The sequence below is a fragment of the Pagrus major genome, chromosome 1 (genome assembly GCF_040436345.1).
Source record: "Pagrus major chromosome 1, Pma_NU_1.0".
Lineage (NCBI taxonomy): Eukaryota > Metazoa > Chordata > Actinopteri > Spariformes > Sparidae > Pagrus > Pagrus major.
Genome location: NC_133215.1, coordinates 17350743 through 17371403, shown reverse-complemented (window position 1 = coordinate 17371403; position 20661 = coordinate 17350743). Strand labels below are relative to the sequence as shown.

General features: G+C 40.2%; 2 protein-coding genes across 2 annotated transcripts; one reads left to right on the top strand and one right to left on the bottom strand.

Moving 5' to 3' along the window:
• Positions 1-172: 172 nt before the first annotated feature.
• On the bottom strand, positions 173-2270 carry LOC140996366 (uncharacterized). The gene is made up of 2 exons (XM_073466752.1): positions 1950-2270; positions 173-1823 (listed from the first exon to the last, which is right to left on the bottom strand). The coding sequence occupies exons 1-2, from the start codon at positions 2030-2032 to the stop codon at positions 1139-1141; spliced, it is 768 nt and encodes a 255-aa protein (XP_073322853.1). The 5' UTR covers positions 2033-2270; the 3' UTR covers positions 173-1138.
• Positions 2271-4276: 2006 nt separating this feature from the next.
• On the top strand, positions 4277-14550 carry cntf (ciliary neurotrophic factor). Its single transcript, XM_073478364.1, has 4 exons — positions 4277-4653; positions 7638-7952; positions 8051-8229; positions 11623-14550. Exons 1-3 carry the CDS (start codon positions 4534-4536, stop codon positions 8222-8224), a joined length of 609 nt encoding a protein of 202 aa, XP_073334465.1. The 5' UTR covers positions 4277-4533; the 3' UTR covers positions 8225-8229; positions 11623-14550.
• Positions 14551-20661: the final 6111 nt, after the last annotated feature.

Below are 20661 nucleotides of genomic sequence, written 5' to 3'. Positions count from 1 at the left end.
ATCCTCATGGACTTAATTGAAGCACCTGGTAAGTGTTTGAGTGAGAGACGCTGCAAGGGAACAGAATGGTATAATATGACTGGGACAACATTTTGTGACATTTCACTATCTCTTGTGTGTTTGCGACCTTTTATTTTATGTTTTAAAAATAATCCAACACAAAACACAGGAGTGCACATGTCCACAATGTTTTAAAAGTTTATTGCTTTTTTGTTGGAAAACAAACAAATGTGTGTAAAAAAAAGATCTGAGCCTTAACTAAAATTATCAACAGAATGTGGAGGAATAACAGTTCTGATGTTACGGCATCTATTTATTGTGTTGCAATAGTCACGATACTAACCAGCTAGCCCCAGCCCGTACAGGTTCAAAGCTCCTGTACTCCTGGTGTAAACACCAACACTTCCCCTGGTTTCTCTGCTTGGCTAACAGCAGCTACAGTTAGCAGCCGATAGCAGATACTTTGGCCCTATGCTGCCCCCCTATTTGTTGTATGAATTCAACAAGTGACCAATTCTTACATATTGTACCTTTAATAAACAGTCATTTAAGTAGAGAGTCAGTTCGGGAGAAAATAACAGGTCTTCGGTAATGATTTTGAACGTTTCCATTTGTGACACACAAACAAAAAAAATGCTGCATATAGAATCACGGTGGATCATCTGAATTATCATTGTTTTTATCGGGCTTCCCATGCTAACCCTGTGTTCAACATTACAACACTGTGAACTGTGAGCGATCCCCTTAGACAAAGTATGTAGAAATGCAGACTTACAGGAAGTGGCCATAAAAGTTTCCAAATGTCCATGAGGGAGCCTTTGTGCGCTTGGCGACAGCCCTAAACCCTCGCAGACTTTCCTGGAGCGTGTGCCAAAGTCTGTGAGTGTGGCTGGAGTGTAGCTGGTAGACAGGGTCAACCCTTAATATCAATCCCTAGCTCCTTCTGTCCACATGTTAAAATGTCTTTAAGCAAGAGCCAGAAATTGTTCTCGTGTTTGTGGGGAATAAAAGTATAACTGTACGCCTGAGTTATCAATTGTTCCTACAGAGGACAGTGCACAATTTCTACAACATACACACACTTAGAGAAGACATTTCTTCCCACTACTATTGCTTAATGACACCACAGTAAAACCCATCAGGACATATTGATGCGCTCTCTGTCCCTTTGCATGGTAAACTGCTTCATAGCTCGTTTAGGGGGAATTAAGGTGTTACTCAGTCCGACCCTCCTCTTCTTCACTTGCTGCCCTCCTGACTCTTCCTCTTTCGTCTCCTGCTGGAGGTTCTGGGATCCTCCCACACATGAGCCACCTGCATGGGACTCATCTGGATCTGACACGTCTTCACTCACAGCTGAATAACAGTCAGTGGGAGTGACCGGGGTCTGGAGGTCACTGTCATGAGCAAACTTGCACTTGATCCCAAACCTGCACCTTCCATCCTTCCTGTATGACACACACATCCTTTTACCCCCTATCTGGGAGGGTTTGGCCTGCAGTGTGAGGGGGACGTGTTTCTGCAAGGCGCTGAGCTTCTGGTCTGCCTGAGCCTTGAAGGGGTTGGCAAACACACTGCTGTCAGAGCAGGTGTTTAGAGAAGGAGGAGGTAGTTTATTGGGGTTGAGGAAGCCCAGGGAAGGAGACGGCAGGGTGGACTGGCAGGCTGCAGAGGATGCTGGTGTTTGGGGATGTGGTGGTGATGAGGAGGGCTCTGGGTCATCTTCCTCTGGTTCTGATTCACTGGAAGCTGAACCAGTCTCCAGCAAGAAGTTGCGGGTCCTTTTGACAGCTGCAGTCTCGTCACTCACCTCCTTAACAGAACTGGAGAAGTTGCAGAGAGAGACGAAAAGGGGGTTAACAGTCTGTGTAAGTTATTTTAAAATCAAAATTTAAAATCATCCGACTATCTGTGGCTTGTGATGCATGTTTTTGTGAATTAATATTTACCTATCTCCACCGTTGTTTACATCCTCCACATCTCCATCGCTGTCAGACTCCGACGAGACTCCGTAGCCGACCAGAGAGTTCATGCCTCCGCTGAAGCTAAGCTAGCTAGCTAGCTAGTTAGCTTGGTCTCTTAACAGAAGCGCAGTGATACTAATACTGCTGTTGGATTGCTATAATCTTAAAGTAAATGGAAATATGTACTAACACAACACAGGAGGGGAACTATTTAGTGATTCCCATTGCCTCTTTGAAAGAAACATCCAGGATTTCCACCGACGTTAGCTGCTGTCATTTAGCCGCTGCGCCGTGATGTTTACATTGTACCCGCCTGCACTGACACCTGCAGCACAGGGGTGGTACTACACCCCTAAATCATCACCAACCCACAGACCACATGCAGCCCTGTGGTCCAGTGTTTGTGTTTGTGGTGTCTTATTATCAAAGACGCAACCACATCTTTGCCCACCATATCAGTCCCTAAAACGGGAGTATAAGAATATATTAATATATATTAGAATATCTTTATTATTTGTTATTTCAGGTTTGTGTGTGTGTGTGTGTGTGTGTGTGTGTGTGTGTGGATATTTATCCAGAGACAAACACATGCTGGTGTAACTTAGACCCAACACTGATGGCAGCTGTTTTCCATTTCTGTGTTTGTGACGGGCTCTGGCATTGTGCACGTTGGCTTGCTGACATGGCTTCCTGGCAGTCTAAATGGAACAAACCCACCTTAAATATCAGTGGTTACACCTGTTGCTTATCTGCTATGACAAGTAAAAATGGCTCCTACAGGAGGGCCCATGATGAGCAATTATTTGTACACTTAAGTAGGCTATATGTAATATCATTTACCAGTACTAGTACACGTAATGTCTAATACGATATCTTTACTTTGAAGCTACTATAACTTTTGGGTACTTTTTCAACACAAGTAGAAGTACTTCAAAACTGTGCAAGTAGGCTACAGTACTTGAGTAAGTATAAGCGTACTTAATTGTTTCCATCACCAGAGTATTTATCCCTAAAGACTGAAAGCCCATTTCCACCAGTTAAAGAAAAAAAAAAGTACCGGTATATAAAAAATGTACTTGGTGAAAAAATATTCCCACAGTAAGTCAGTTTGATCATATTCATGACTTTTATCCCATCAATGTCTTTTTATTTCATAATTTTGGCTTTTCCTCCCCTCATAATTATGACTTTTTATGTCATAAATGACTTTTTAATGTCACAATTTTTACTATTTATTTCATTATTTTGACTTTTTATTTCATAAGTTTGACTTTTTATCTCATTAATATGTATTTTGTCTTATAATTATGACTTTTTATGTCATAAATGACTTTTTATGTCACAATTTTGACTTTTTATGTCACAATTTTGACTTTTTATGTCACAATTTTGACTTTTTATTTCATTATTTTGAAATGTTATTTCATAATTTCGACTTATCTCATTAAAATGACTTGTCGGAAATGTTTTTTTCATCATTATTATTTTTTATGTCAGAAATATGTCTTTTTGTCTCATAATTTTGACTTTTTATTTAATAATTTTGACTTTTTATGTCATAAATATGTTTTTTTCATCATAATTATAACTTTTTATTTCATAAATGCCTTTTTATGTCACAATTTTGACTTTTTACTTCATACTTTCGATTTTTTAATTTAATAATTTCGAGTTATTAACCTCATAATTATGAGAATTATGAGAAATGTAATAATTATTACTTTTTATGTCCGAAATATGTCTTTTTGTCTTATAATTTTGACTTTTTATTTAATAATTTTGACTTTTTATTTAATAATTTTGACTTTTTATGTCATAAATGTTTTTTTTCGTCATAATTATAACTTTTTATTTCATAAATGCCTTTTTATGTCACAATTTTGACTTTTTATTTCATACTTTCGATTTTTTAATTTCATAATTTCGAGTTATTAACCTCATAATTATGATAATTATGAGAAATGTAATAATTATTACTTTTTATGTCATTAATGTCTTTTTGTCTCATAATTAGATCTTCATTGGAATAGTGAGTCAACTCAAACCCTACTGACAGACTGAAATGGCCCAGATAGCATCCTACTTAAATTTAGACACACTTTACTTTTGTCACTACCAGTAAATCCGATAAGCTCCTCATGAATAAGTGAATGAGCTCTCCTCTCCTCCTCACCTCCTCCTCCTCTCCTCTCCTCCTCCTCCTCTTCCTCCGCCCCCGCTGGTCCCGTTAAATTCCTCCTGCCTGGCATCAGGTTCCCGGGGGAAAGGGCGGAGAGTTGGCCGCAAACTCTGTCTGTAACATAAGCGACAGTGAGCAGACAAGGTCGGACAAACCGGGAAACTCGTTTTACCGAAACCTAAGAGACGAGAAGCTCCGCGGCTCTAATTAGTTTGAGCACAGGAAGGGAGGACTGGAGGGCAGGCTGAAGGAGCCGTGAGCCGTGTCGGGATGAGGCAGGCGTAACCACGGCCGCATATATTAGGGGGCCGGCCTGTTGCCTGCTGCCTGTTGCAGCTCTCCTGCTCCAGCGTGTGTCTTCCCGGCAGAGGCAGCTGACTGCGGGGTTAAATGGCAGCGAGGCGGACCAGACGCATGATCGGGTCGGATGTGAGCAGGACCACCGCGGCCCGGGCTGCTGCTATAGCCGAGCAGCTGCGCTATGAGTGCTCCATCTTACTGGAACTTTATGTGAGTAGAGGAGAGGGCTTGTTTTCCACTGGTTACAACCTGCCAGCAGGTCCCAGTGTGAGTCCAGAAGTGGAGAGAGAAGTGTGTGTGTGTGTGTGTGTGTGTGTGTGTGTGTGTGTGTGTGTGTGTGTGTGTGTGTGTGAGAGAGGGAGGGAAAGAAATAGGCCAAGGTTAAATGGAAAATTAATAGATTCTCTCTTTTTCCTCTCTCTCTCTCTCTGTGTGTGTGTCCTCTGTGCACACATGCCTGTAACTTTGTGTGCACTTAAATGTGACTGTGTGTGTTTGAAAGCAATACTTGTGCGTGAGAAAGAACAAGAAAGAACCAAGAAAGGGATGCGTGCAAGAGCAAGATAAGAGGGTGTGTGTGTCTGAAACAGAAAGAAATTATGTCTAGCACAGCAGGGGGTAAGAATGCAACGTGTGTGTGTGTCTGTGTGTGTCTGTGTGTGTGTGTGAACTCTCTGGAATGACGGAGGTGGGCGTTTTTCTGGCACAGGCTCATCAGTGCCTGGGCACGAAGCCCTCGTCTCTTTTCTACAAGCTCTTTGCCCATAGGTGTGAGCGTTACCGGTTATTAAAACTTGTTGGTTTCCTGCCAGTTATCTGCCTCATCCTTCCTTTCATGTGTGCTTCGCCAAGAGCGAGGGAGCGGTCTGGCACACAGCTTCATCCACTTGGATCCCAGGATTTGACCCTTATCCTTCATGTCTCCTTCAATATTTTTCTCCTCTCTTACATAGTTCACACACTGCATAGTTTCCTGTTAGGAAATACCGCTGCAGCCCCTAAAGCTATAGAGTACCGGTGAGCATACCAGTGAACGCACCATGAAGTGACTGGATATGTCTTAGCCTGTCATACAGAAATTTATGTGCGTTTGCATCCCCTGTGTTTTCTCTCCTCGGCTGGGAGGAATTGTCTCTGGAATCCAATGCAGATTGCGTATTTCTCAGGCAGTGTTGTTGTTTTTTTCTCCATTTTCAACATCCATTTAATACCTCTCACCATAACTCAAAACAATCCATGAGAATATTGTCTCTGGCTGCAGTATCGCTTCCTGCAGTATCCACTTCCTTTGCCGCCCGAGCAGTAAACATTAACTGACCCCCTGACTCTCATACAGAACACACAGGTCACATTCGGACACTTCGTCATACTGCTACTAACTTGCACGCAGGGTTCAACATTAACGCCTCAGAAACATTTCACTAGGAGGCCTCCGGGATTCACAACTCACTCAAGCACTAAAGCTGATGCCAGCTACAGTCATGCCGGTGAAGTGACCCGTCAACATAATGAACAACAAGGAACATTTGGTTTACGTTTGGTAAAGAGCCCAACTCAAAGCACTTCATCATTTTTAGACTTTCTTTTCAGTGAAAAGAAATGCAATAATTACCTTTCCCGCTAAGATCGTTCCTCATTCCGACCGCAATATCTGTGAAAAAAAAATTAGGACTGCAGGATGTTGTAAGAACTGACAGTGCCACATTTTGTGCGATACACTGCAAAATAAATAAATAAATAGGAACTTTCAGCAGATAACTTAAAGGTGCACAATGTAGTTTTGGGGAAGAAAAAAGAAAAACCTTCATTGGCTGATTTCTTAATGCATAAACTAAATAAACAAGCTCTCTTCGTTTAAATGGCTGAATAAACAAACTGACCTTAAAGGACCTTTGTTTATATGTGGCGGACCCCGCCACCTTTCTAGCTTCAAACAGTGTTATTTTTATTTGCATATCACTCACAGACAGTATTGATTTTATATTAATGTTAAAGGAAAAGTTAGACTCTTTTGGGAAATAAGCCTATTTGCTTGCTCACTGAGTAAATTTGCCACCTTTAGCAGCCGGTTAGCTTAGCATCAAGACTGGAAACAGCTAGTCTGGCTCTGTGCACCTCTGAAGCTAATCAAAACGTTTGAAAAAATAAAAACAATCTATTGAATTGCGATCGTGGATCTAAATTACTTTTTTTTTTTAGGTTTTGAAATGCCCTGTAGACTATAGAAAGACTTGAAATACCCATTTAATTTCTCTATTTGGCCCATTAAAACACAATATTGCACCTTTTCCTGCCATATAACTCGCGTTGCATTAAATTCAAGACATCACCCAAGGCTGAGCCATGAAGAATTTTGTCCAATCAGCATAGCCATGTAGTTGGCTGCATCACTCTGTTGATTTGTTGCACAGATCTACTAGTCATTGAGATTATGTGAAGTTTAGAAACAGAAGAAAGAGGACACAATGATCTCTCCAATTGGCCTCAAGAGTATATTGTGGATGCCTCCAAGATCGACCACGATCTAAAACTGTCAGATCGCCCATCCCTAGTTGTATATACTTTATTTTATCCATACAAAACTCCTGTGGAGTGTAAAAATGTCAGTTTGTGGTTACCAGTCTCACTGTTTCCTCACATCCTCCAGACCTTATGCTAAGCTAAGCTAATAACCTGCTGGTTGTAGCTTCATATTTCTCATATGTCGTTAAATGACATCTACAGAAAAGTCCTGTCATATCACACCGTATTAATCACTGCATGGTATCGTATGTCCTGCACCTTTTTTCCATTGCTGCTGTGGAGCTGTTGTGTTATTTTAACCGGCTCATTTTAACCTTTCACTTGTTGACTTAATAAATCCTTCCTGGAATTGGGCTTAACACAAATTCCCTTCTCAAAGGAAGACCGTTTCCTCTGTTGTGCGGGCCATATTTTATTCTTTGAAGCATTGTGAATGAGCCTGAAGAAATTCCTATCACATTGGGAGAAAATCCCTGTTGCCTCTTAGACAATCATCTTCAGTATGGTGCCAAATTTCTGACACCAGTGTGGTTAGTATGTGATAGAAAGCATTCCTCAATCACCCACTTAGGCACTTCACTTTCCAACCGCTCCTCCCCTTCCTTTCCCTTTATTAATGCACTTCTGTTCTCAGTTATCACCCTCTTTGTTTTCTCTCTTCCTTCCTCAAGAAAAAGAGGGAAAGTTTCTCTGCAGATTTTTCTGTGGCTGACGGTCGTCTGGTGTCCGTCCCTCCTCCTTCCTCCCAGCTGGACACCAGGGACAAGCTGTGGCGTCTCCACTCGGCTCTGCTACAGTGCCGCAGCCTGCTGGAGAGAGCCATCAACAAAGAGGAAGCGGAGCTGGGCGATGGGAGGAAGGCTGATTATGAGACCCAGAGGAAGAAGGTGAAGGACAGATTATCACTTCTCTTAATCAACACAGGAGAACTCCTCAAAGCTGTTGATGGCACGGCCGTCCCGACTCCCAGCTTGGACGGATTGGAGGTAGGTGCAGATGTGGACAGATGTGTTGTGATGATGGTGAAAAGATCTGGATAGAAATTAAGGCCGAGCTTGGCGATCTCTCCCCTTCTTATTGGCAGATAGACGGTCCGACTGTTCTGTTTGAGCTGAAGCTTTGGGTTTACCGGATCTACAAAGAGGTGGACTACTGGACCAAAACCGCCATCACCACATTGCAAGCCCTGCCGTCTGTGTTAGCCAAGGAGCGAGTGATGGCCCCACGACTCAGGAGCACGAGAAGCGCCCGCAGATGAGAGAAGTGTGTGTGAAGGAATAATGAGGGAGAAAAGTGGTGGGTGAAGGGATCAAAGGGATGAGGAGATGAAGCAGGGTGAAAACTGAAGAAGAAAGAGAGGAGTGAAAATAGCATCTGAGAGAGAGACAGATCCCCACTGAGACAGAGCGATGAGTGGGTGGGGTTATTTTAGGGGCATGAAGCCCCCTTTACCTGATCAGAGGCCTAAGACCAGGCGGGAGTGGTAGACAATCACCATGTTTGTTACAGCTAATAACAACATTTGTTAGAAAAAGGGTTTTTCTTTTAAAGGGACAGTTCACCCCAGAATTAAAAATACATATTTTTTGTCTTGCCTGTAGTTTTATTTATCCACCTGGATGTAGGTTGCAGAGTTTTGGAGATATCCGCTGCAGAGACATCAACCCTCAAATAAAGTGGAACTAGATGGCACTCGGCTTGTGGTGCTCAAAACGCCGATAAATAAATAGATTTGAAAAACTCAACAGCGATGTCTCTCTCTCATGGTCATGACTCGGTGACTCAAGATAATCGATAGACCATGTTTTGAGCAGTTTCATGTAGGAACTATTTTTTTATACACCATTAATGTTTTCATCCCGCGCTGTACGGTTGGTGGGCATCATTCATTAGAAAGAAAACAGTTACTACTAGGGATGTTAATGATTAATGACTAATTAAGAATTAACCGATTAAGAATGTCTTAATCAACAATCAGAGATGGGCACAGATGCTTCAAAAAGCATCTTGATACAAATTGAAAATAATTGCTTATCAAATATATTAAAATACTGGTTTGTTTGATTTCCGTAAAAGTCATTTGTAACTAAAAAAATACAAAGAAACATTCTATACAAACTGATATTACTACATTTTAGCCATTGAGGAGCCTTTTTATCAAGCCAGTTGTTGAATAGCGACATGAAATGAGTCATTATTTTGTGTTATTCAAGTAACTTTGTGTTACTTTATCGGTTCTTTTAGCTGCTAATGTAGCCTACTCTGATTTTGCATCAAATAGAGATCACGACAGTGGTTAAAACAGTTTTCCTATGAGATAACATCCAACATGAATTTTATTAATGATTAACCGATAATTGATTGTTTAAGCAGCCGACTATCAATTAAATTAATCCATAGTTCCTACATGAAACTGCTCACAGCAAAGTCTGTGGATTATCCTGAGTAACTGACTCATGATTTCTGGCAAGAGGCACCTGGAGAACCACAAATTCAAGAGAAATTCAAGAGAAGGCAGACAGCTCTACGAGCGATATCTCCAAAACTCGGCAACTCACACCAAAACAGTAGCAACACAGGTAAGAGTGTGTATTTGATTTTGGGCTGGACTGTCCCTTTAAGTGTTGCAGACTCTAATATAATATTATATTAATTGTTGTGAGATGAACTCCAACAATGTATCCAAGATTTAGAGTTTCTTTCTTTCTTTCTTTCTTTCTTTCTTTCTTTCTTTCTTTCTTTCTTTCTTTCTTTCCAATTTTAGTTTTGAAGAAACATGACATAATTAACACCACCTCGCACTCCTCTGACACAGCCGAAGTTATTACTTATTAGTTATTACACTGCAGCTGAAGCAGGAAACAGTCAGCGAGGGGCACATTTAGATGAAAATGAGGCCATTTGAATTCATGCCATCAGCAGACTGTAGCTCTGATATGTGTGGTTTTGAATACTGTGGCTATAAATCATTCCACAAAGATCATCTGGGGATGTTCAGTGTGTGGAGAGAAAAAAAAGACCTGTGTAACAGCACCCTCTTGTGTTTACACGGTGCTATTACAAAGATGTGTTCCTTCTTTCTTTCTTGAATTTCCTCAGTAAGGCTTTTGTCACATTATCCTGTGTTCTTATATTTTTGTTCTGTTTTTAGGACACTTTATTAGCAATGACATTATGTTAAACCATGTCACAGTGTTTGTGTGGTGCAACATTAACAGTCCAAACTGATGGGCACACAAATGGGCACATAGCTGGGAGGGTCGTGTTAATACAGTGTAAATAGTAGAGGTCTGCTGACTTAAGTGATAAAAGCAAATTTAGTATATGTTCATTTATTTGTGACACTGATTTCATCTCATTAAAATGACAGAAAAAATGCATTTAACTGAAATCTACATAAGTAAAATGTGACAATTTTGACTTTCAGTCATGTGAAAGGAAGAATTTGTGTTTGTTAGGTGATCTGCTATCTCTTCATTGGGCGGTTGCAGCTTGCACTGCAGAAATCAGCGTACAGTCGATAGGTGTGAACTCTGTCAGTCTACACTGGGCTGCGTTACTAATTAAATTAGCATCAGCCGTAGACTCAGATTGTCTTTAATGATGCATGAAGCTTTGGGGCAAGAAAAAAGAGAATATATATCAATATATATGAAGAGGTTATGGAGGAAAAAGCAAGCAAACCATCACAGTGTTCCAATTTTTATATCAAGGTGACCAGTTGGTGATTTCACAGTTAAACTTGTGTCATTTATATAGATTGTACTTTGTATTAAGTATTTGTAGGTTGATAAACTGTTGGTAGGTGCACTGGGAGTATAAACTGTGTGAGACTCGAGGCTACCAAACTGTCTTCAGGCTGAATATTGTCACTGGAAGGCAACGTAAATGCGTTTGATCTGCAATGATGAATATCAAAGATGAAATGTAAGCCCTAAGAAAATAAGAGCATAAAGTACAAACACATCCTAAATATCAAGTTATTATTTGCCATGCAGTACTTTTGATGTGATCTCACGTAAAAGCAATATTACATGAATTGCATTTGTTCTTCTGTGTTTGACTGAGGATGTATTATCTTTCCTCGTGCTCTGATGATGAGCTATCTGCTGAGCTACACAGAGCATTAATCTTTTTCAGCTTTCTTCTGTTTTGAATCGGTTGATTTGCGACTCTGGTTGGGCCACAGAGCCTAGAGAAATTTGACCAAAAATAACACTGGGTTAAATAATGCAAGTATGTTGCTACAGGTGCCACAGAAGAAACATCAACCAAGGAACCTAAAAAAGAAGAAAGGGTCATTACGTCACTGAATCTTCTGATTCAGTGATGAAGAAATGCCTCCCAAAAATGTGAGAACACACTGCAGAGAGCAGGTTAATGACTGATCGGCACGTTGTTCGTTCCTCGATTTCCTTTGCGGTGTCATTGCCGTTTGGTCACAATATTATCAGCCCTGTCAATCATTTGGAAAATGAAATCAGTCATTAACTTACTCTCTTCTTTCACTGTCTTCTCCAGAAGTCACACGAAGGAGTTATGTTGGGTTTTAGTGGGTTTCTACATGCATCTCTCTTAGACTGCAATACAGCTGACACCACAGTCTGGCCCCAAAGCAAGACTCAGTGAAGTAACGACTCTTTCTTCTTTTTTTAGGTTCCTTGGTGAGAACGGGGAAGTGAGTGAGTTTAAAGGCTGATCAAACACAAAAGTAGCAGCATTTTACTGTAGAAAGTTATCATGGTCGCAATCATGCTATTCTCCGTTACGAAATAGAAGAGTTACCCTGTTACAAAGTATTCCATCAGTACTGGGAGTACTGGGCCAATGCATCCATCCCACTGAAATGAATGAGGCTGCATATCTTTGACTTTGCAGTAGTATTGTTTGTCTGAATGCAGCCTCAGAGCCTGTACGTTAACTTAATGGGACATCTAAGTTGTCACAGGTTCCAGTGGCTTCACGTTAAAGCCCTCCTTTGCTTTCTATGTGCCCCACACATCATCTGTCAGAGATGGATTGACCTACACAAGACTCAAACAGTCCGTCCTCTTCCGGCACATTACAGGAAGTGCAGCTATGTGGTTACATTCCTGACAAACAAGATGTTTTATTTGTGTATTGATTGATTGTTTCCCCCAACACATTTTTGTTACTGTGTGTCTTCTTTACCAGTGCAGTTTGTTCCACCACCAGGCGCCCTCTCTTTTGACCTCTGGTGAAGCGAGAGCTCGCTCTAGAGAAATGGCTCAAAGCACAAAGAGAGGATTAGGTTACCATCACATCTGTCTATAAGCAGCAATCATTCTGTAGGAAACTGACACACTCGTTAGAGTCAGAGCAGTGGTGGGATTCTCACTTTGTAAAGACTGAATGCTAAACTGCCTTATCATAAAGAATATGTGATTTAACTCTCTTTTTCCCTAATGATAAACTAAATGTTTAGATGTACTTATGAACTGTCATTCTTGTTTATCTTTGCAGTTTATGGTCAAGCAAGAATAATCCTTGTGTGGCTTTATTTGTGCAACAACTGTCTTGCTGGGTACAATTTGATCCTCGATAAAATGTTAACACAGGAGACCAGACACCGAGGCTGGATTTAATCTGTGGGCTGTCAAATTTATTTTGTATTTCCGTTCATCACTGTAGTCTAGAAAATCTCCTCAGTGTCTTAAATTAAATCCGTCTTTTGGAATGAAATCCATCCTCTCCTGAGATTTTCAAGTTAAGCCCCTTTCAGACGTGGAATATGTAACATCGATGGGTTCTTCTACCTGTTTCAAACATGCAGTTGACTGATAGAGCAATGCTCCCTTGATATTTTGCATCTGTGATGCAAGACTAAACAATGTGGAAGAGCTGCAATTGACAAATATTATCATGGCCATTTATTACTTTCTTGATTGATTGATTGATGAATTGTTTTCAGATACTGGTGCGGCCCATAGAGGCAGCTCAGCTTTATGCTAACTTGAATGGGAATAAAACAATGTGATGGTGCAGCTTTTCTAGACTTCCCAAATGTTGTCAGACCAAATGGCTCAAATTCTGACAGTGACCAAGTCATTTTCTGGGGGTTGTGACACTGAGAACTAGAAGTACTGCATCGTGCCTGTATGCCCCTTGCACCAGTCAAATTTCTGTTTCTGCGCTGTGCTGTTGATCAATTTTTGATGTCACAGAGCATTTAACCTCTGACCTTTTGGATACCAAATGCCATAACTTCATCATTTAATCCTATTACACATTTGCATGTCAAATGTTATTGTAATTATTATTTGAATTCTTGAGTTATGTCCAAAAATATGTTTCGTGAGGTCACAGTGACTTTGACCACCAGATTCTGATCAGTTCATCCTTGAGTCACAGTGGACATTTGTACCCAATTTGAAAAGACATTGAAGAGACATTGCGTGTACAACAATGGTACATACGGATGGATGTATGATGCTTCTTTGACAACAAATGAAGCTTATGGAAAAAAGTCTTTTTGGGCCAATGAGCTTCATGTAACGCTGTTATTACATAATTTGGCCACTATGTAAAATTGGTGTCACAGCCCGATGCTGTTACTGGGGACTTGGTAGAAACATGGTGGTGTAACGAGGTGGGCTTTCTCTGTAACACACACAATGATACTTTGTTTCAGGTGACTATAAAGTAATGAAAACATACGTCTGCCAATAGATCCCCCTAAATCTCACACACTGGAACATTAAGACAAAAAATACAGCAAATATGTATTCATATTTTAGAAAAGTGAAATATTGACATTTTGGCTGAAAAATATCTTAAACAAGCATTAAGAACTGATGAAGAAGCAGGCCGATTAATCAACTAATCACTTCAGCGCTACAATATTGTAATTTAGAGATATTGTGCAAGATAGGACTCCAACCTGCAGCTAACTGTCATGCTATGCTGTTGTGATAAGACAGTTCTGTCACATCAGCTTTGGACCAATGTCCAGGCCAGTATTTTTTTTTTTTTTTTTGCAAAAGTAGCAGAAGTCTCTCGACTGAGTCAAATCTGCTGCTTCAAACTGTCCTCTGTGATCAAAGTGCAGCGCTCTAAGCTTCGTTCCCACTCTGCCGTGATTGGTTTGCACACTATACTCAAAATGCTCACATGTAAGAACACTGTAATCCTGACTTTGCTTTGACTGGTAACTTGAGCCATGTAGAAGAAAATGTTACAGAAACGTCACCTTACAGGATTCAGTCCCTTGTTTGAATGTAGATTTTACACATTATTTCATGTCTAAAGGGGCTTAATGCAACGTTAGAATAGACCAGCACTAGCCCTCAGTTTTATTTTGAAAGTGAGGGCCAAAATGGAGAACAAGACACACTTTTCTTACTCTGACTTCACAGCTTTAATATTGTTGTTTCTTTTTCATTTAAGTTACCAAAAACTTTGTGGAGAGAGCATCGGTTGATGCATTGTGAATATGACACATGAGCGATGTACTGTCTTTTTTAATGTTTGTCTGAACTTTGGTATGGTGTACAAACTTATTTATTGCCGACTGGACTTCTGATGGCGTGTGAGTGGGTTGAAATAAATTGATCTTGGCTATAATCTGAGTCGTCTCTTGTGTCCGTGTGACTTCAAAACAGATTGAGTCACAAATGTTGCTGATGAGAAGGAAGTGTGTTTGAGACATCGGAGCGTGTCTTTTCTTCTGGTGCGAGAAAAAATGATGTGAGGAAAAATGTGTGTTGTTGAGTTTGAATATCAGGAGTAAGATTGTGTGTCCGTGTGTGTGTGTTTATGTGTAACTGTAAGAAAGGACAGGATGTGTGTCTGAGCGAAAGGGGTGGGGTGTGTGTTTAAAAGGGTGTGCGTGTCTCTGTGTGTGTTTGTGCACGTGTGCGTGTTTGTGTGTGTTTTATATGTGTTTATGTATATGTGCATGTGTGTGTGCATCTTTTCGTTTGTGTGTGCGGTTGTTAGGGAAGGAGTGGCAGCCAGGATGCCTGTGGAAGAGGGGGGAGGTGTGTGTGTTTGTTTGTATGTGTGCGTGAGTGTGTGCATGTGTGTGTGTGTGTGTGTGTGTGAGGGAAAGAGAGAGAGAGTGTGTTGCGAGCAAGAGAGAAAATATGCGTGTGTGTTACAGGGAGAGAGAGAGAGACAGAGAGAGAAAATGGGTGTGTGTGTTTGTGTGTCTCTGTGTGTGCTTGTGCGCATGTGTCCGTGTGTGCTTGCGCATTCGTGCGCATGTGGGTGTATGTGTGTCTGAGAGAGACAGAGAGATGAAAAAAGAGAAGGGGAGAGAGGGCAGGAAAGAGTGTGTGTGTGTGTGTGTGAGTGAGTGTGTGAGAGAGACAGACAGACAGACAGGCAGACAGACAGAGAGAGGGAGGGGAGAAAGAGCAAGCAGGAGACAGAATGTGTGTATGTGTGTGTGTGTGTGTTACTGTGTGTGTAATGCCTGTGTATGTTTGCGCAGGCGTGTGTGTGTGTGTTACTGTGTGTGTAAGTGTGTGAGAGAAGCAGAGCAAGAGAGGGAATGTGTGTGTATTTATGTGTGCGTACGTGTATGTGTGTGTGTGTTAGTGAGAGAGTGAATGAGCGAGCAAGGAAGAGAGAGAGAGAGAGGACATGTACGTGTGTGTACGTGTGTGTGTGTGTGTGTGTGTGTGAAAGAGTGGGGGAGGGGTGTACAAGAGAGATGTGTGCGTGTTTGTGTGTGTGTGTGAAAGGAAAGAGAGGGAATGTGTGTGTGTGTGTGTGTGTGAGAGAGCGCCTGCGTAGGAGGGAATGTGCATGTGTGTGTGTGTGTGTGTGTTTGTGTGACTGTGTGTGTTTGTGTGACTGTGTGTGTGTATGCTTGTGTGTGATGTGTGTGTGTGTGTGTGTGTGTGTCTGACAGAGATAGAGGGGGAGGGGTGTGTGTGCGGGGAGAGCTAGGAGCAAGCTCTGCAAATGCTGTGTGTGTGTGTGTGTGTGTGTCTGTGTGTGTGTGTGTGTGTGTGTGTGTTACAGCAGCACAATATGTGCCTGTGCTGAATGAAAGGGAAATGAATGCAGTGTGTGTGTGTGTGTGTCTGTGTGTGTGTACGTGTGTGTGTGTGTGCTGTGGAAGCGGGTGTGTGTCCTTTATTGTGTGTGTATCTGTGTGTAGTTGTGAGGACTGTATAATTGTGTGTTGCTGTACATGTGCACTGGTTGCACGTGCATGTGTGTGTTTGTCTTCAGTAAGGATTGTGTAGCTGTGTGTGAATGTGAGTATGAATGCGTGAGTGTGTGTTTGTGTGTGTGTGTGTGTTTGGGGGGTATTGGTGCGGGTGATGAAGTGTTCATGATAGTGCGCACACGCAAACAGAGCAGAATTACAATTAAACCAAACTCATTCAGCAGCTCACAGATCTCCATACATTTTCACTCACATCCTTCTTCTTCTGTCTTATCTCCTCGCAGCATCACTGCAAAGCCTCATGATGACTGCTAACATCCCAACTCATACTTTCATATTCGTCAAGTGGTTCCATTTTCCATCAGCTCCAGATCTTCATAATTATCTGTCAACACAGAGTCCCATTTAGATTTTGTTTATTGGAAGTTCGAAGGTAAGTCTGGTGGAAAATATGCAGGAAGCCTACAGCAGGGGTCGGCAATTAGGTTCAGCCAAAGGGCAGTTTCCTCAGCAGTGCTCAGTGCAGGTTAACAGGTGCAGTGGAGACACAGCTGGCCGGTATATTTCAAATCCTTTGGTTTGTTTGAATAATGTGTTGTTTAATTTGTCCAAAAATAAAAGAACTATTTGGCTGATTTTAGCTTTGGTCCAAGTCATGGCCTGGGCCGTAGCCCAGCCTGGAAAATAGTGTAATTAACAGATGTGGAGGAATCAAATTTTATCAATTGATTAGGTCAGCTGTCAATCTAGGCTACAGTACAGATCTACTGATCTGGCTAGTTTCTCTCAAAACTGTGCAAAAGCAGAATGGTCACTGAAAACAGGGGTTTTAAAATACAGTGAGAGAAATGTGCATGAGATACTCTTACTAGATACTAATCGACTTTTAGTCTCTAGCAGGCGGATAAAAAACCCAAAATCATGATAGCTTACAGACATTATCAGTATTTGGAAATAAAGCAACTTGCTTGAAATCAGTAAAAAATACATTTTAAGGGAATTAACTCTGACAGACAGCTAACTACAGTGTTCCAGTAAGAAACTGCAGCTAGGAGCGATAATGCTGATACCCCTTACAGTGGACATACACTGGACAAAAACCCCACTAATACCCACTAACATCTGCTGGCTGTGATGAAGGTGTGAAGCTATGATGCATGTTGAAGTTAAGGCCACTGACACCGAAGATTTTTCCATTCAAGCATTGTTCAGTGGGCGCCGAATTTGAAATAGAGACTGAAGTAAAAGAAAATTGTAATCACTGTAATTAGCGGCCTCCGTGTCACTAACTGATTCCTGCCAGCTGCCTGATCGGTACTGCGCATGTGCAACTCTCATCAGAGATGAGAAGGGAGTGAGATGTCTCACTCCCTAGCAACTTCCATCATCAGCTCCAGGAATAAATCGATGTGTCTAATTCAGAATATTACTGATTAAGACTTTAAACATTTTGAGGTACGTCTGATGAGGTATATGATCTGCTGATCTGCAGGGTATTCCCTGTTTTTCCAGCACGTTCATGATGACAAACAAACAGGAAAAAAACAGAGAGGTTATCTCATCTCCTGACAAAGTGAAAGGAGTCAATCGCCTATTTTAAGCTGGTTTACCCACATTTAAAACAGTGCAAATAACTAATTAAAGTAACTAAAACTAAGTAACTACAACGTATAAAGACAAAGTTTCACTCAAACAGCTTGTTTCAGGCAGGATGAACTGTGGGGATGCATAAAGGGCCACTATAAGATAAATCAGGAATTGTTTGAACTGTGAATTATGCAAAGCTACTCTAGTGAAGTCAGAGGATAAAAATATAGAGCTGGAAATGAGCATAGTTGCCCCCCTTTAACTTAACCTTAGATATCCTATATGTACACATTAATGTTAGAAGAACATGGTTTCAGGAACAACGCACCTTTTAAATGGAATAAACAGCACACTGGCATGAAACTAGATTCTTACACCTCCCTTGGGGATTGTAAAGCTTTATAACCTGATGACTTCTATGATTCTTGAAAGTGTTTTTTATAATTCCTTTTTTATTGTTTAGGTGTGTTTTTTCTGTTTTTGTGGTTGTTTCTTGTTCTCAGTTTTGTCTTGGAAAATCTATCTTAATCTTAATGAGACAGCCTGATTAAATAAAGATTAAGTAAATACAAATACATTAAAAAGAAATCATTGCATGTCTTGCAATGCACTGTAGATCAACCGTTAGATCAACTGTAGATCTGTAATTTGTTTGTGAGATACAAATCTTCTTTGGTTTATTAATAGCCTCAACTGGATTCAATCTACTGTATGTTTAAATTGGTTGGATCATTAATCTGTTATTCATCCGTTAAGTTGATCAGACTTAAGTTTGGCACCATTTTCTGTTTGTTTCGACCCAGTAAATAGTGCAGCACATGGCACTGAACAAGTAACATTATCAGTTTGTTCCCACACGATTGTTTTGATTATTAAAGAGTAAATTCATTTAATTTTCATTGAAATGTGAAATGAAATGTTTTATTCCTACTGTCATAGCAATAACTGCGTAATGGAAACACCTAAAAATGTGTTGTAACCCATCACAGCTGCTGGTAAGACTATCACTGCAAGTTATTTTAATGATATCCTCAAGATGTTTCGATATAAGTAGATACTGTAAATAAATAAATAAATAAAGCTATAGGGATATGTTATGGACATAAGTTTAACTATTTCAAAAATCAGAAATGAAGTAGAATCAGAAACAAAGCTGTAATATAATAGCCATGATCCTTAATTGCCTTTGGAGGCCAACCAGAGCTGTATCAACATCAGAACGTTTAACTTTAACAATTGGCCCAGAATCAAAATAACCTGACTTTATGCAGAATGTATAATCAGGTTTCAACAAAGTACATGTTTATATTTTACACCCACTCTTAACAACTACAACAACAGAGTTTGGTGATTACAAGGTTTTTTTTTGTGTTTTTTAATTAAAAAATGCTTCTTTAGATTTTGTAAACCCGAGCTTGCACCTTTTAAAAAGGATATTTTCTAACACTGTTGCTCATCTTTTCCACTGATGATTCATGAGAGTTTCATGTCCTTCCAAGGCTTGGAAGGGATCCAATTGCCAGTCAACTATTGTCTAAGTGCATAATGAACAAGACTTTCATTTCTGAAGCACTGAATACCTGACACACTTGCATAGTCTAAAAGGACTTGGATGTGACTTGGACCATGAATGTTTGTTGAAGGGCCAGTTTCTTTTCCATGGTCTGCTATTTGCTGCTTCCTATCCTACAGATTTGTTTTATGTTTCAAAATGAGATTTTTGACAGATCACAGTAGCATGAATTTTCCTGACTGGACAGAGGCATTTACTGCGCTGTCATTCAACTATACTTCTGATTTAACATCTGGACAAACATGGCAGCAGATTTTAAAATTTCTTTCCTAAAACAGTGACACATTTATATAATCATTCATAATCATCATCATTTATGTCTAAAATGACTTGTTTTAATGGCTGTTTTTGGGAGGCTGGGGAAACATAAAATTGCATTTTGTATACCTGAGTAGGCTGAATTGATTATTGTAATAATATTATTACAACCTGGTGCCTACATTACCCACAAAGCAACTTAGCCATGTGGCTAACATGTAGCTTCTTCTGGAGTCACAAAAGACTTTATACTACTTTTTCACATATGCAGTAGTACTCCCCAAGATCTGCAAACACTTATACTTTAATGTGTAAAATTGGTGGAGTTACCCTTTAAACATGAATTCATGAGCAATAATAATATACTACATAATGGTGTATATACCGTATATAGTATGTCATCATACATACATATATAATAATTAAATATATATAAAAATGTAACCAGCCAAATTACAACTAGAGAGACGTCTGCAGCTCTCCCAGTCAGTATCAGAATGCAGCATATGTAATGCAAACTTAAGTAAGACGAGACACAACATATCATATATTATTGATCTCAATATGTAATATCCATATAGGCTACTGCATGTTGTCTCTCCTTCTTTCTAGTTACCCTCCTTATAGATTATTAATGGGCCTTTCAGAGCATTGATGGAAAAGTTAACTGGCGTACTTGACAACAGACAAGGTACAAGGTGTAGTTTCATGTGTAGGACCGGCTACTCTATCAATATTATGGCTTTAGATTTGCTATTATAAATCAGTCATTTAAAAAATAAAGAAAATCATTCAAAATTCACTCTGATTTATCTTGAAATTAGGCCATCCGTGTAGTGTTAAGTAGACTATTTATGCATTTTGGAGGTGATAAAAACTAATTACTGCATGCAAGCAATGTGACAGACATATCAAAATGAATCATGTAATTTACCCACAGTATCCTGCAAAACAGAATGGTCTTTATATATTCTTGTGAATTACCTTTTTCATCATTACAACTTTGTCCAGAAATCGAGGTCTTGCAACATGCAATGTGTGTAAATTAGAAGTAAAGGAAGTGGCTAATCAGTGTAACTGTAGCCTTCTTTCCCCTGTGATTAGCATTTCATTAGCCAACTCCCTGGAACATAAT

Coding starts and splice junctions, on each gene's coding strand:
- cntf (XM_073478364.1), top strand. CDS start 4,534: ATGGCAGCGAGGCGGACCAGACGCATGATCGGGTCGGATGTGAGCAGG. Junction 4,654..7,637: donor CCATCTTACTGGAACTTTAT/GTGAGTAGAGGA, acceptor TCCTTCCTCAAG/AAAAAGAGGGAAAGTTTCTC. Junction 7,953..8,050: donor CCAGCTTGGACGGATTGGAG/GTAGGTGCAGAT, acceptor TCTTATTGGCAG/ATAGACGGTCCGACTGTTCT.
- LOC140996366 (XM_073466752.1), bottom strand. CDS start 2,032: ATGAACTCTCTGGTCGGCTACGGAGTCTCGTCGGAGTCTGACAGCGAT. Junction 1,824..1,949: donor GTAAACAACGGTGGAGATAG/GTAAATATTAAT, acceptor CAACTTCTCCAG/TTCTGTTAAGGAGGTGAGTG.